Raw genomic sequence first — 15,169 nt, 5'->3', positions numbered from 1 at the left:
CGGTGATTACCGGAGCAGTGACGGGAGGAGGGGCTCTCGCTCCTGCTGCCGCCGCTGCCTGGTTTCTACGGTTTGCTGGCGAGGTGGGAAAGAAGATGTGAGATGAAGAACGAGAGGTGGTGCTGCGGCTGGTCACTTCCTTATCCTCTCGATTCCTTCTCCTTCTTTTATTCTGTGGTGGTGATGTCCTTGTAATGACTACAGCCTGGCGCATTCATTGCTGCGCTGGCTTGAAGCCATGCAAACCCAAGCCGAATTGGCTGGTTGTGTTTGTCTGTTTAAGTACTACTAGTACTAGTTTTGTATTTATGTATGAGCAGACCATAGTACTCCCTCCGTTTCTAAATATAAGACCTTTTAAAGATTTCACTATGGACTACATACGGAGTAAAATGAGTGAACCTATACTCTAAAGTATGTCTATATACATCCGTATGTAGTTCATAGTGGAATCTCTAAAAGGTCTTATATTTAGGAACGAAGGGAGTATTAGTTAGTACTATTTTCATCAACAGAGCGATGCTACAGGAATCAAACGATCGAGCCGTACTGCCGTAGCACAAGAATCAAGAAACAGAAACAATATGCAGGTGGACAAATAAAAAACTTACATATGTTTTATCACCTACAAGATCAACTAAGACTCGGCGGATTAAGAAAATAACTTACTTCTGCAATTTCAAATGTCTCCTCATTTACATCGCTCATTGATTCGTCATCTTTCAGTGCCATTGTCAGCAATTCCAGAAGCGGAGCTGGTTCACTGAGCTGTATAGCACTGAAGTTCCCAAGACGGCACAAGGCTTGTTGGTACATGAGTTCTTTGCTGCATCACAAGCTGAATCATCAATACCACACAGTACAGAATAGAAAACAATGCAAATATTTGGAAGAGGTGCTTATTATTTAGTACTTGCAGGCATTCAACTGGATGTGATATGGATGAATAGCAGTTTGATGGTGGTGTGTGCAAGCAATATTGTTTGTGTGCGCATGCATTTGCAATAATGTACAGGTAACTGGGGTATTGTTTACCTTCAAAGAACTATGTCAGATATTAGAAGAAATTAAACCTAGCTTAGATGAGAGATATAAGGCATAGAAGAGTAAGACTAGTCATCAATATAATGTAGAGAATTTACCTAATATTTACCACATTGACAAGGTATAAGAAGGTACTGTGCTGTATCAAAGCAAAAAACATCATTGGCAACTCCTACATATGTGCAATTCTTAAAAATATCAAAAGGCCTTGCAGAAATACATAAATCATCAGTATACAAAAATGGAGACAGATTCAGACATCACATGTTAATATGAGCTCACCGGGATGTAAGTTAGAATATATTTCTGTAAGAAGCTAATGGCAACTGGACAAGTCACCAGCATCTTTTGGATTTCTTCTCGCACTTACTATATCTCTTGGGGAACCATATACAAATAGAAGAAGAAAATCAGCCACAATAAAAAAAAGGAATCCCTGTACTCCCTTCTTCAAATAGAATTTATGAATTGGCAACCAATGTAGAAAAAGCTCCAGCACTCGCAACTTAACCACAGTTATAGAATTGTAGCATGTAAACAGCATGAATCATTAAGTCCTCACATGAGGGAAGGCAAACAACAGTCCTTACATGAGGGAAGGCAAACAACACGTACTTATTGCACAATTTGAAGGGCATGCAGAAAATATTCCAGGAACGCAAACAGATGACCAAATCAAACAACATAAAAAATACAGAAAGTGGTGAACACTGTCAACTTGCTAATGTTTTTAGTGCCAACGATGCACATGGAACAAGCATCACTGATGTGCGCAAAAGTTTACATAAAAATGCAAAACACACATGCACATAGTTTTCATAATTGAGATAGCAAAAGTTTACCTACAAATTAAATTTGGTCAAATTTCCATGCCATAAGCTGTTGGACTGTTTATTCCAAAGAATACATTGAAGTGGAGGTAAGTAGCTTTTGCAAACAGACACATGTACAAATTTCCTACTAGCACTAGCATCAACTATAAAACTACGGGGGTGTTTGGTTCCTTGCACTGCATGTGGCTCGCACCCACCATGCAAAAATCAGATGTTTGGTACACTCCATGGTCTTTTGAGCCTGGCCCGCTGGATGCAAAAGTAGGCCTCTCAGCCAGGCTGAGGGAAACGCAAGTTTCCTGCGTAGCTCGCGTGCAGGTCGTTGCCTCGCTCTTTCCTTCCTTTTCCCAACTTTTGCCATAGCCGCCGCCGTCCTTGTTCCTCCTCCATCGAGCTCCGCCGCCGTCCTCCACCGAGCTCCGTCGCCGCCCTCTTCACTCGTCCTCGACGAAGCTCCGCCGCCACCATCCTCTACCAAGCGGCGGCGGCGCCCTCGTCAAGCTGCCGCACGCCGGATCCTACCACCTCACGTGGGCACACGCTAGATCCCGGTGCCTCGCGCTGCCACAGGCCGAATCCCGTCATCTGGAGTCGCCGCCGCTGCCCTTGTCAAAGCTCCGCAGTTCTCGACAGTCCTCCTCAAGCACCGGCGCCGCAGTCCTCGGTCGTCCTCCTTAAACGCCGGTGACACCCTTGTCCAAGCGCGGCCGTCGTCCTCGTCCAGCACCATCTGCACCATCTGGAGGTCACCTCATACATCCATATCATGCAAAGTTCGCCAAACACTATCTCAGCTCATCGGTGCATCAGTCCAGCCAGGCCACACTCACCCAGCATCCTCCATGCAATGCAGCCTACAACTACACATGGAACCAAACACGCCCTACAAGTAGGTGCTTCGCCAAATATAGTAACCAGATTTTTGTAATATACTGCACTTCTAAACATTCAAAGAGCCAAAGATTATAACAATCTACCCCGAAGGAGCATATGAACACCATTGACCATAGACGTGTGATTGTATGAGTACAAGGTGAGGCTTGACTTAAAATCTAATCTTAACTATTTCAGCAAGGATCGTCTAGTGATAAGTCAATTTTCCAAGAGAGCGAGCTTTTGAGAAAATGACAAAATACAAAGTTCAGCATGACTTTCTGTAGATGCACTATGCAACTGGTAATAGCTTTTGAACAGATATACCCTCTCTAAAGATAGAGAGAAGCAACCATATTAACATTAAACAATTGATCTTCGGCAATTGCCGCACCATAACAACTATGATAAGACACAACATAAACGACAAGTATCTGTAGGTTTATGTAAGCATAAACAAATGAGTAACCTGAGTTTGGAATATCCTAGTGTTATTGCAGTTCATTAGTTTTTCCGCAATAGCATCTTTAGTTTTTTCAATAATAGGCTCTTGATTTAAGAGGCTAACCTGCAAGACAGAAGGAATCACCGAAATCATTTTTTCTCTAATTGAAAAATTACAGAAATGCTTGAACGTCAGGCAAAATTTTGCCACAAAATACCTCATTTTTGGTTGGATGTATATTGACATCAACGTGTTCTGGTGGATGGATGCTTGAGGCAGTATTGCAGAGTACACAAACTCGGTAGCTCTTTTCAATGAAGTGCAGTCTACAAGCCTATCTGAAGAAGAGATATGGACAGTTATGCGATAAAGCAAACAAGGCACAACCATGATAATAGAGAAACTATACATTACTAATTCACTGACAGATAATATATGGCAGTTCCATCACAGTGGATGCATCATTTAAAAAAATTGTTGGTCTTACAAAATTATTCCTTGTATTTCCATCAGATCACGAACAACCGAAGCCCCATAGACATTCCTGATAGCATCTATAGCCTTGAAGATGTGCTCCCACTACGAACATCTGCTCTATTGGCTCCATGCTGTGGCAGAGGAGGAAGAAAATGTCACCTTCTTAAAACTCATGAGTTCACAAAAGACAGCTACATTTACCTTTCTGCAAGAGAAGTTCACATTGATGTGATGGACTGCAAACCGACTGATGAAGTCCACTATCTTTGGATAGTCATCATTGGAGTTCTGCAGTGTTTTCCTACGAGCTACCATATTGTAGAATAAATTTTCAACCTGCAAATTAAGAAAAAAAAATCCTTGTAAAAATCACAGGACATATCTAATAGAGCAATAGTACTATGAAAAGCTGCAAGCTCACCATGATTTGAGTTCCTTTAACCGCAGCACAGGGCTTTGGGTCATTCTCCATTACTCCATCCCTATAAGAAACTCTGACAGGACAACATGATAATAATCATTAACAGACGACTCTAGAGTCTAGCAGAAATATTTGAAGTTGCTCATGGACTGACCTGTAGCCATGCAGTTGGCCTTCTGTTATTGTTGTCACGGTAACATGGCCAACATAAGTCATACTGGCCAAAGCCTCCCCTCCGAACCCCATGAACTTTATTGTCTGTAGATCCTCATATGCAGACAACTTTGAGGTAGTATGCCTCTCACACAATATTGGCAAGTCCTCACACTGTGAAAGGAAACCAAGTTAGCTGACAGAGTGCTGGTCAGCAATGCTAGTGCAAATGCTTGACATATGAGATGCTTATAAGAAATATTCTGAACATGCCCAACTCTTCAAATACCCAACAATCAATACTGTAATCATATACTCCCTCTGTACCTAAATACTTGTTGTTGGGGAACACTAGTCTAGTTCTCCCCAACTACAAGTACTGTGAGGGAGTAGTACCCTGCAGGAGCCTAGGCCTGCCCACTTTATAGCACAAAACAAGCCCAGTTCGTAGTATCATAGACAACTAAATGCAGCCTAAATGCAATTAGCACTAACAATCTTGAACTGTCTATTAATGGAGTTGTGCGCTCATTTGCCCATGGAATGGCAGCTCCTATGCATTTTTTTACAGCTGAGTGAGTCGGAACAAACAGACATCAGATCCCCAATCATTCGCACACACGGTCCTGTACGCAGCAAGGATTAAAAGGTCGCAATCAACAGAAATCACGATTAACAGCTCGCATCTGAAGGATTTTTGCAGTAGCAGGCGCCCGCGGCAGCACCAAGGGTTCGGGGGATGGGGGATTGGTTCCGGGGTTTAGGGTTTATTTAGGAAGCGAGCGTACCCGGATGCCGTGGCCGTCGTCCGAGACCTGGATGAGCTTGAGGCCCCCGTCCTTGACGGTGACGGAGATGGTGGAGGAGTCGGCGTCGATGCTGTTCTCGACGAGTTCCTTCACCGCCGACGAGGGCCGCTGGATCACCTCCCCCGCGGCGATGCGGTTCACCACCGACTCCTCCAGCCGCCGGATGCGGGGCGGCTCCCCGCCCCCGCCCCCGCCGCGCGGCGCCGCGTCGTCGACCTCCATGCCCGCCACGCCGCGTCTGGGGACCGGGCGGAGGATCTTCTTCCCGCCTTTCTTCTTCCTCCTCACGCACGCCCCACCCTATCCCGCCCCAACTACCGCCCTACACCACCCATGGCAGGCGGGCGCTACCGCTCGTTGCCTCACCGTCTCGTCCTCGAGTCAACCTCTCTCCCACGATCGTTGTTGGCTATCGTCCCGTACATCCCTCTAAGCACCGTATCGATGAACAATTTCGGCGATCACCTGCCCCGCGTATCCTTAAGATAGATAGTGAGGTTGCTGCTTCCAGACGAACGTGCACCTCCACATCCCTAAGAGAGATAGTAGGGCTTCTACTTTCCTGAACAGATTGCTTCTTCTCCGATGAGATCCGGCCTCCCATCTCACGCTCGGGGAAATCGATTGGAATGCTCATGCCATTTCATCCTCTGATCCACGTACCCATGAGACCGAACTTCAAGTTCGGAAGATCATTAATTTGCAACATCTTGCAAATAATCTGCCAGATTCATTTACTGATATGAAAGGTGTTACAAAATCCTTAAATCCGGCCAGAAACGCGCCAGAAAGAGTGGAGGTACCAATAGAAACCACTCAACTCCCTGTTCCTAAAAAGAGGGGGAGTAGTATGGTTTCTGACCTGGAGCTAGCTTCTAGCAAGCAACAAAGGAAATCGAGGAGAAAATCCTCGGAGTCAGTAAATGCAGGTCAACTCAACGTTGACAAACACCTAATGGGTAGTTCACACCCAGTGAAAGGGCAACCTCCACAACCCAGCTCCAGTGTGCACAAACTGGCTGGAACATCGGAACATCCAGACTCAACCGTATTGGGAAATCACGAAGAGTGTCTAGGGGTGCAAGAAATTTCCATCAACTATGTTGATTCTGGAGAATCATTTGACCGCAAGACTACGACCGTCGACATATATTTTGCTGAAAAGATTGCAGATACCCTTATCACTGATCATGATCCAAGGTCTATCGTCGAGTGCCAAAGGCGCTCCGACTGGCCTAAATGGAAGGATGTAATCCAAGAAGAAATTGCCTCGCTTAACAAAAGGAAGGTATTCACTGAAGCAATACCTACACCTCCCAATGTTTTCCCTGTGGGATTCAAATGGGTTTTCCTCCGGAAACGGAATGAGAACAATGAGGTGGTGAGATATAAAGCAAGGCTCGTAGCACAAGGTTTTACGCAGAAACCCGTCATTGATTTCAATGAGACATACTCTCCAGTAATGAGTGGAACCACTTTCCGATATCTTATATCTATGGCAGTGCAAAATCGTCTATCCATGCAGTTGATGGACGTCGTGACCGCATATCTTTATGAGTCACTAGATTCAGACATATATATGAAGGTTCCAGACGGAATCTCTGTCCCGAATAACAGTGCAAAACGCAACATGTATTGTGTAAAGCTGAATAAGTCATTGTATGGCTTAAAACAGTCGGGACGGATGTGGTACAACCGACTAAGTGAGTTCCTTCTTCAGAAAGGTTACTCCAATAATGATGATTGCCCATGTGTCTTCATCAAGAAGTCCTCTACAGGATTTTGCATCATTTCTGTGTATGTTGATGATCTCAACATCATCGGCAGTGCACCAGACATTGATGAAGCACGCAATCACCTAAAGATGGAATTTGAGATGAAGGATTTGGGTAAAATCAAATTTTGCTTAGGTATTGAACTTGAGCACCTTCCCTCAGGAATCATGGTACACCAAGCTGCCTATATCCAGAAAATATTGGAGAAATTCAATATGGACAAATCCTATCCATCTAAAACTCCTATGGTGGTTCGATCTCTAGACGTAGAGAAAGATCCGTTCAGACCGAGGGATGATGGAGAAGAGGTGTTGGGACCTGAAGTTCCATATCTTAGTGCCGTTGGAGCGCTTATGTATCTTGCAAATTGCACAAGACCTGATATCGCATTTGCAGTTAATCTACTTGCTAGACACAGCGCAGCTCCCACCAAACGTCATTGGTCTGGAGTGAAGAATATCTTTCGATATCTCCAGGACACAAAGGATCTAGGCCTATTTTTCCAGTTTCAGAGCAATCTGGACTCTGATATGATTGGATATGCCGATGCCGGTTATTTGTCTGATCCCCATAATGCCAGATCTCAAACCGGTTTTGTGTTCCTACATGGTGGTACTGCTATATCATGAAAGTCTTCAAAACAGACTCTGGTAGCAACATCTACCAATCATTCTGAAATAATTTCATTATTTGAAGCATCATGTGAATGTGTATGGCTTCGCAGAATGATAAACCACATACAACAGTCATGTGGAATTGGTTCAATTGAATCACCCACCATTATCTATGAGGATAATGCGGCTTGTGTTGCACACATGCAAACAGGATACATCAAAAGCAATATCACTAAGCATATTTCTCCTAAATGGTTTTTCCCTCACAATCTTCAGAAAAGCGGGGAAATAAGCATTCTGCAAGTTAAATCATGCGACAACCTTGTTGGTTTATTTACCAAGTCTCTACCAAATTCGATATTTCAAAAATATGTTCATGAAATTGGTATGCGGAGACTTTGGGACTTGCAGGAATCAGGGGAGTATCTTCTTGAGATATCCTTGTTTGAAGACATCACATTATGCCATCTCTTTGTAAGTTTATGTTTCAGGTTGTCACCAAAGTTTTCATGAAGAATTTCCTGAAGACTGGTCGTTTAAAATGATGGCACTACCCGGACAATCGTGAGATGATTCTACGTGGTCAAGCATAGATTAGGGGGAGTGTTAAGATTTATTACATAAATGTATTAGGGAATCTCCTACTCTCCCAAACCGTCGGGCGGGTCTCTTCCTCAACCGACGCCTCTCCCGCTTGTCTGGAACCAACTTCTCTCTGAACTGTCGTGTTCCTCTGGATCATATATATTGCATCGTGTAACCATCGATGTAATCACTCAATCATTCATTGATTCAAAACACTACCAACATATCACAGAAAAAAACCATAGTAAGCCTTCCATGTCATACATATAAACGCACCCTAATTCTATGGAAAACGTTACCTTTCAACCGACGAATCCGGCTTTCGCGTCCACCGTCTCCTTTGTTCGCCACGTGGCCGGGCGGACGAGCCGTGACCCGTTTCCTGAAACAACTCCATTGTTTCAGAACGTTGTTCCTGCAACTTGGAAGTAGTTGCAGAAGGAGGGAACACAGGCATGGCGACGACGGCTTCCACGGGAAGAGCTCGCCGGCCGCCCCGCCGCCAAGAGCTCGCCGGCCGCCTCGCCGCCTAAAGCTCGCCGTCGCCCCGCCGCCAGGAGCTCGCCGGCCGCCCCGCCGCCTAGAGCTCGCCGGCCGCCCCGCCGCCAAGAGTTTCCCTGCTCGCTAGGTAGTGGTTCTGCAACTTGACCTTTGTTGCAAAAATTCCTGAAACATGACCTTTGTTGCAAAAAATTCTCCCGCAAAAACGAAGAAAAAAATCCTGCAACAAGCAAATTGTTTCTGAAACTCGACAGTTGTTTCAGGAATTGTTAGGTCCAAAGTTATTTATTTTTTGCAACAAAACGATTGTTTCTGCAACTTGTTTTTTGATGCCCGACGAAGCACCCATCTGCGGATCGACGGCTGCTCGCCTCGATCGTATGGTCATGCGGGTGACGGATGTATATAAAACATCCGTCGGTGGATGCGTAGCAGCCCCCTAATTCTATGTACACATCACACAAACAACTCACCCAGCCAAACAACACCTACAACAATCTATACTATTACACACAACCAAAACACACGAGAAGCCAACCACACCCGTGAAACAAATTAACTACGCCGCGCCATCCCCTGCTAGTACGAAAGTATTCCATTTAAGTGGGTTTTTCAGTCGACACCTGCAGCCTCAACTCGGTTTCATCAGTCTCAAAAGGAAAAAAAGAAGAGAAAAAATGAATCAGCGTTCCAGCCAGTGTGAGACTGTACTCCAAATGTTTATAAGGTCAACAAACTCAGCATAGCTTCAACGTGATTTCAATTTGATGGAACATTGCATCAGACAATTAGGTCCAGAAATTTCTGAAAAACATTACAGCAGTCCATGCAAAAAAAAAAAACGAACTGATACAAGTAACGACGACAAAATTTAAAAAGGTCATTCGCGCTCCTTGTCTGTCTACTTGCCAGCCATCTCTGGATCCAAAAAGACACCTCGACTGAACAGGAGGAGCAACCTGTCTATACTCTTTGCAAAACGCCTATATAAAAACACATAGGGGGAACTAGGATCAGTACTATGTCAAATCAGATATCACTTAGAACCTAAAATCACAGGCAACCATCAAAGATGGACGTGCCCCTCCACCATCAAAAAAAATTAGCAGCTACTGCAGATTTAATACCACACAAAGCAAAAGACAATCATAAAAAAAAGGAGATGTTATCACAAGAGGCAATATCAAATACTACACAGAAGGCACCACACGCACACACACACCATGGGCATACACTGGAGATACTGGACCCCATACCCCATACCCGAGGGCATATCCCCAACCTGACCCTGCAGTTCCAAGAAATGTTGGCTGGATAAACTACAAAACATCACAGGAAGTTCTCATCTCATGTCAAAAACATTACGCGAGATAGGTGTACAGCACATCATATCAAAATCGTGTTAACATTCAGCCTTGCAGAAAATTGTTCCTAGGTATTAAAATTACTGCCACAAGAAGCATTTAACAAAAAACATATGCATAACCAACCTTGCTTTCAGGTCACGAGGGCAAAAACATTCTTCATTGCCTTCTAGAAGGCTTCTCCTGCACATCAGACTAACATCAGCAATACCAACTTTTAAGCAATACCAACTTTTAAACAACGGACAACAAAGCCTACCTGCTAGCAACCTATGTAGGACAAGACACAAATCTGGCTGCTCCTTCTGGACAGTCACATCCACCGACATTGGCTTGCCTTGATCATCTTTAATTTTATCCTGGAAGAAGAAATAGATCAATGCGTGTGTTAATTGATTTGTTTTAATCAATTAATGTACTCAGGTTTTAATGCTCACCTTTATTTTGTCTTTGTGAGTGTAAGCGCCGCTCATACACTGTACATTGTGAACTGCATCTTGTCCATTGTAATGATATTGTTTCAGAACTCCTGCACCTGCACCGCAACTTCTTCCCGATAGTCGTTCATGGCTTTTACGAGTCCCCCGTGCTCAGTGTCCCATGGTAGTGGCCACGCATGCTGCCTCACCCTTGTAACAAAATCATCGTCGTTCAGCGCTTTAGGGATCTCATGAATATAGAACATTGTCCGCCTTCGTGTGTCCCAGAAAAACATATCATCAAGAGTAGCCTCTTTTATTCTTGAAAGACAGTCACTAAACAAAAGAAAAACGGGTGAGTGAACAGAAAATGACATATCAGAATCCCAATGATGCGATTTAGGACATACGTGTTTACTAATGCTATCAATTTCGATGCCAGGCGGTCAATTATGGAACATGAGGCAGTATTATCGTTCAACTTTGCTGACTCTGAAATAAGAAGAAGAATATGACCAAGCTCAACCCAGTCCATTAACTGTGCAGTCTCCAAATCAATAGCTGAAATTGCAACATCCACATCCTGATGTAAGAGAACAACAAAGACTATATACATGATGTTGCAAAAAAACACAAAAAACAGCAGCCTCCAAATCAATAGCTGAAATTGCAACATCCAAATCCTGATGTAAGAGAACAACAAAGATTATATACATGATGTTGCAAAAAAACACAAAAAACAGCAGCTAAGGACATAGCTTAATAAATGAAAAAAAAATCTTAAATGTGGCACATAGATTGATTCTCTACAACGTCTATCAGAATGCTGTGTTTGTGCTAATGCTCTTATGGTACATATTCGGTTCTGTATGCCTTTCTCCTATGCTGTAAGCTAAGTATATCTGTGTTTTCTTTAAGGTTCTTGTAACGCACGTTGATCTAATTTTAGGTATATCTTTGCACACTGCAAATTCTGCAATTCTTGAGCCAACAGATTGGAGTAGCAGTTCCCTACCTACACACAGTTCCACTATCCAATTCTTGGGTAGTGTTTTCTATTCCCCTATCTATACACAGTTCCCAAAGTAGCAGTTGGTACTAGAGACAAGAACTTGAGTCATAATACTCTTCTTTAGTATCCAACAGGCCCTGTGGCAAAACCTTGTCCTTCTCTATGTATCTTTAAGTCAGATACATATCTTTAAGTCACATACAACATGGGGAGTATTGGAAGTTTATGGACAAATTGTGGTGGCTATACCGTTAATACTTAATATTCACCTGGCCATGGACATTTCACGTTGGGTGCTTATAACTCATCTCGCCATATGGTGCAACGTTTTTGTGCATGATTTTAATAGATTCTATAAATATATTGCCCAACAGAGGGTAAGTTCTCACTGATTCGATCCAATAATCTCTCTATAACAGTATAACTGCAGGATAAAGATTGAAAAATCACAAGAGCTATTCAACAATTAGTATTCATAATATTCTTTTAGTGCAGAAACGTTTCATTCCATGATTTCCATTTTTATAATTATTATTATTCTACCAATAGCATCTTGTGACAAGTTCTCACACCTGTCGGTTATGCCTGTTTTTCTTGTTTTGTCAATTTACTTTCCTAGATTGGCAAAGAACCTATAGGATGCAGAAGGTTGCAAAAAGGATTCTAGATGTAAAAAAGGCTGAAAAATACAATGAAGCAGCAGTTGCAATGAACCAGCTGTTCGGATAGGCATGATAAAATAGTATAATTTACAACCAAGGTAGGAGTACTGATAAATACCTCTGTTTTGAAAATTGACTAATTTCACTACAACAGCACCCCCAACTTTTGAATGGTACATATTATGTATTGTAAGATCTCCATGATAGACTCCATTAACCCTGAGCTCTTCAAGAGCCTCCACAATTTGTCTGCAATGGTATTTTAAGTTTTTCAGTTACATACTAATAATAAAAGTCCAAACAAAAACAACAACAAAGTCTTTAGTCCCAAACAAGTTAGGGTGGGCTAATAAAAGTACAAACACGTTTGAAAAAAAAAATCAATTAAATTTACCTTATAACATCTCTAAGAGACTGTGATGGGACAGCATTACTGCCTTTCTCGGTCAGAGGCAATTTGGACAAAAACAAAGTAAGAGGTCCCTCATGAGGCTCCACAACAACAGCAATATTCTTCGGGTTCAAGACAGGTAGCTGCAATTCTTGTATAACTTCAACTCTTAAGATATTCCGATGCCTCAGATTCATAATATTTGTCTTAAGCACATTTTCTGATTCTTTTAGATCCAAACAGACTAGAGGCCTATGCTCTCGTGATAACTGAGCAATTGCAACGAGATCTGAAGGCCTATTGATTTGATAACGAGCAACTACATCGCCATTACGTAATGAAGCTAACTTAAATTTGTTTAACTCCCAAGGAATAAGTTCTTCACGCACAAGGGCTGGTGCCATCTGACAGGAAAAAATAGCATGCATCAGCTAATGATGAAAGCAATATAGATTAACACAGACAATAAGGGTGATACAGTAAAACTTTTTAAGAAAAGAAGTGCAGAACCCAATATATACTGACATTGAAAATAAGGGTTAAGCAATCAGCCCCGTCACAAGATCAAGACCAATATCATATAGTTAAGTAAGGTACACACAGCAACAGATCAACAAAATAGGGTAGCCAGAAGAATTACAAAGACCATGACAGATGTTGTGCTCACTTTTCTTGGGAGGACTGGGTAATGCGTAGTAGTGCCTTTCCTGGAGGACTGGGTAATAAAGAACAGGATGAATCCAACCTTCCTCGCCGAAATGGTGGTCTGCAGCCCCTGCTACAACAAAGAGAATTAGAGAGACCGCAAGACTATCATTCGGGAAGCTAGATGAAAAGATGGAACTCTGTATGTTTACGAGGCAAGATGCCATTACATGCTTAGATTACATTATGGTCAACCAACAAACCAAATTGCTACAAAAACAAGGTTATTACTAAAATTAGACTACATATCAAACAAAAACTTACGTATGCATGAAATAAATTACCAAAGGATAGCAATAGCACACGGAATTAGAGAATATACCATAATAAGCAATAGTAGAGAACAAATAATTTAAAAATCAACATATGAAGTTCTGAAGTTCAAAGAAAAGCCAACGGTGGCGGTAACTGTTGTAATAAATCATAAGTCAAATAGACAACAAAAAGATGCAAAGGTCTACTCTGTCTGGCAGAACGATCAATCAACCTGAAAATGAATTGACTTCACAAAGCAACGCAACACGAGCTGATCAATCAACTAGTAACAGCTCATTCAATTTCAGAGGTAGCAACACTTAACATAATATCCCCGTTCGTAGCTGACAAACAACATGCAGAATTTAAAAGTACTTCGAGCACAGACAATCTAACACATAAGTGCAAATGCCAGGACCTTCACCAAGCACGTCGATCCTGATCAACTCAAAGCAACTTCCGGACTCTCAAATCACCTCTCGAGCTTGCAGAAGGATACAAGCACAGGGATCCATAGTGATCCCAAGACAGAAATAAAGTTTTACCTTCCAGGAAAAACACACGGAACCAGTTTCTTCCTTCCTGCGGCTGCACCTGCTGTCACTGGAGCCGCTCCTTCCTCCTGGAGGCCTGAGAGACATGCATTTTTTTGAGTTTTAGAAAGAAAAAAAGGGCTAGTAATTCAGTCTGAAAACAAACATGATTCAACAAAAGACAAAATGACACAGCACCAAAATGGTGGTCTGCAGTCCCTGCTACAACAAAGAGAATTAGAGAGACCGCAAGACTATCATTCAGGAAGCTGGATGAAAAGATGAACTCCTTATGTTTACAGGGCAGAATGTGATTACCTACGAGGAGGTTATAAACTGGGACGGGAGTGGATCTAATCTGCTGGAGAGCGGTGGACTTCTCGGAGGATTTCTCAACCACTTTGGATGAAGGGGCCTGCTTCCAAAAGCAAGAACACAATTAATGTGGTAGGCGACCTTACTATCCAAATTTGACACATGGAAGCTGACGAATTTGACACATTGCACACAGGGAGGAGGACTTACGGGCTTACCCTTGCCGTCGCCGATGAGCGGCGCCTCCAGATCACGCCACCGTCGGGGCGCAGGGCGCGGGGACGTGAGCGGCAGAGGGGGGAGGTCCGTAGCGCAGCTTCAGCGGCGGCAGCGGCGGCGCCGTCGTCCACCAAGACGGAGGGGGTGGAGGGGTAAGACCGGCCGAGACGCTGTCGGAGGTGGAGAGCAGGTCGGCGCGCAGCGTGGGCGGCCAAAACCACCGGGTCGGAGGGGGAGGGCAGGTCGGAGGCGGCGTCGGCGCTCGGCAGCCAAAACCCTAACGGAGTCGGAGGGGCAGTCCCAAAACCCTCGCGTCCCGCTCGCTCGCGCTGGCGCCGCTATTTTAGGAGCCGCCGAAAACCCTACCGCCGGTGGGCCGTGGACACGCCTCCTGCTATCTGTAATGGGCCAGCCCGCTAAGATCAGCCTGTTTTAAACGAAATAACTGTTCATTTATAGCAATATTTGTTTTATACTATTATTATTTATAGCATTATCTTTTTAATATCATTATTTGTTTTTTATTACTTTTTATAGCATTTCCTTTTTCACTCTTCACTTTTATATCTCTCAGAAAAATATATGAATATATTTCAAAATATGTAAATATTTCTCTTAGTATGTATTAGAATTTATTTGCGGTTTTTAGCGGAGGATTCAACGTTTCTGGTGGAGGATTACTGTTTACATGAATTGCGTTAATTAATTGGAAAAAGAAAGAAGATTTGCAAACAGCGATCAAAAGAATTTTGATGCAATCCATC

General features: G+C 43.1%; 2 protein-coding genes across 4 annotated transcripts; both read right to left on the bottom strand.

Annotated features, from left to right (window-relative positions):
* Positions 1-3,715: 3,715 nt before the first annotated feature.
* LOC123445566 (DNA mismatch repair protein MLH1-like) lies at positions 3,716-5,277 on the bottom strand. Its single transcript, XM_045122566.1, has 5 exons — positions 5,035-5,277; positions 4,248-4,420; positions 4,094-4,166; positions 3,874-4,008; positions 3,716-3,803 (listed from the first exon to the last, which is right to left on the bottom strand). Exons 1-5 carry the CDS (start codon positions 5,275-5,277, stop codon positions 3,750-3,752), a joined length of 678 nt encoding a protein of 225 aa, XP_044978501.1. The 3' UTR covers positions 3,716-3,749.
* Positions 5,278-8,958: 3,681 nt separating this feature from the next.
* On the bottom strand, positions 8,959-14,696 carry LOC123445565. Of its 3 annotated transcripts, none has more exons than XR_006631110.1 (11): positions 14,397-14,696; positions 14,190-14,286; positions 13,884-13,968; positions 13,046-13,153; positions 12,382-12,782; positions 12,106-12,236; positions 10,724-10,874; positions 10,332-10,649; positions 10,154-10,253; positions 10,021-10,077; positions 8,959-9,513 (listed from the first exon to the last, which is right to left on the bottom strand). XR_006631110.1 is itself a non-coding variant. In XM_045122565.1 (8 exons), the coding sequence occupies exons 5-8, from the start codon at positions 12,780-12,782 to the stop codon at positions 10,415-10,417; spliced, it is 918 nt and encodes a 305-aa protein (XP_044978500.1). In that variant the 5' UTR covers positions 13,046-13,153; positions 13,884-13,968; positions 14,190-14,286; positions 14,397-14,696; the 3' UTR covers positions 10,331-10,414. The 3 variants fall into 3 exon arrangements, 1 of the variants encoding a protein (XP_044978500.1); XR_006631111.1 differs by having other exon boundaries at positions 14,405-14,696; XM_045122565.1 differs by lacking the exons at positions 8,959-9,513; positions 10,021-10,077; positions 10,154-10,253 and having other exon boundaries at positions 10,331-10,649.
* Between the last annotated feature and the right edge of the window lie 473 nt (positions 14,697-15,169).

This window comes from Hordeum vulgare, chromosome 3H, assembly GCF_904849725.1.
Source record: "Hordeum vulgare subsp. vulgare chromosome 3H, MorexV3_pseudomolecules_assembly, whole genome shotgun sequence".
Classification (NCBI taxonomy): Eukaryota; Viridiplantae; Streptophyta; class Magnoliopsida; order Poales; family Poaceae; genus Hordeum; species Hordeum vulgare.
The sequence above is the reverse complement of the archived record's forward strand: the minus strand, read 5'-3'. Positions and strand labels throughout refer to the sequence as shown.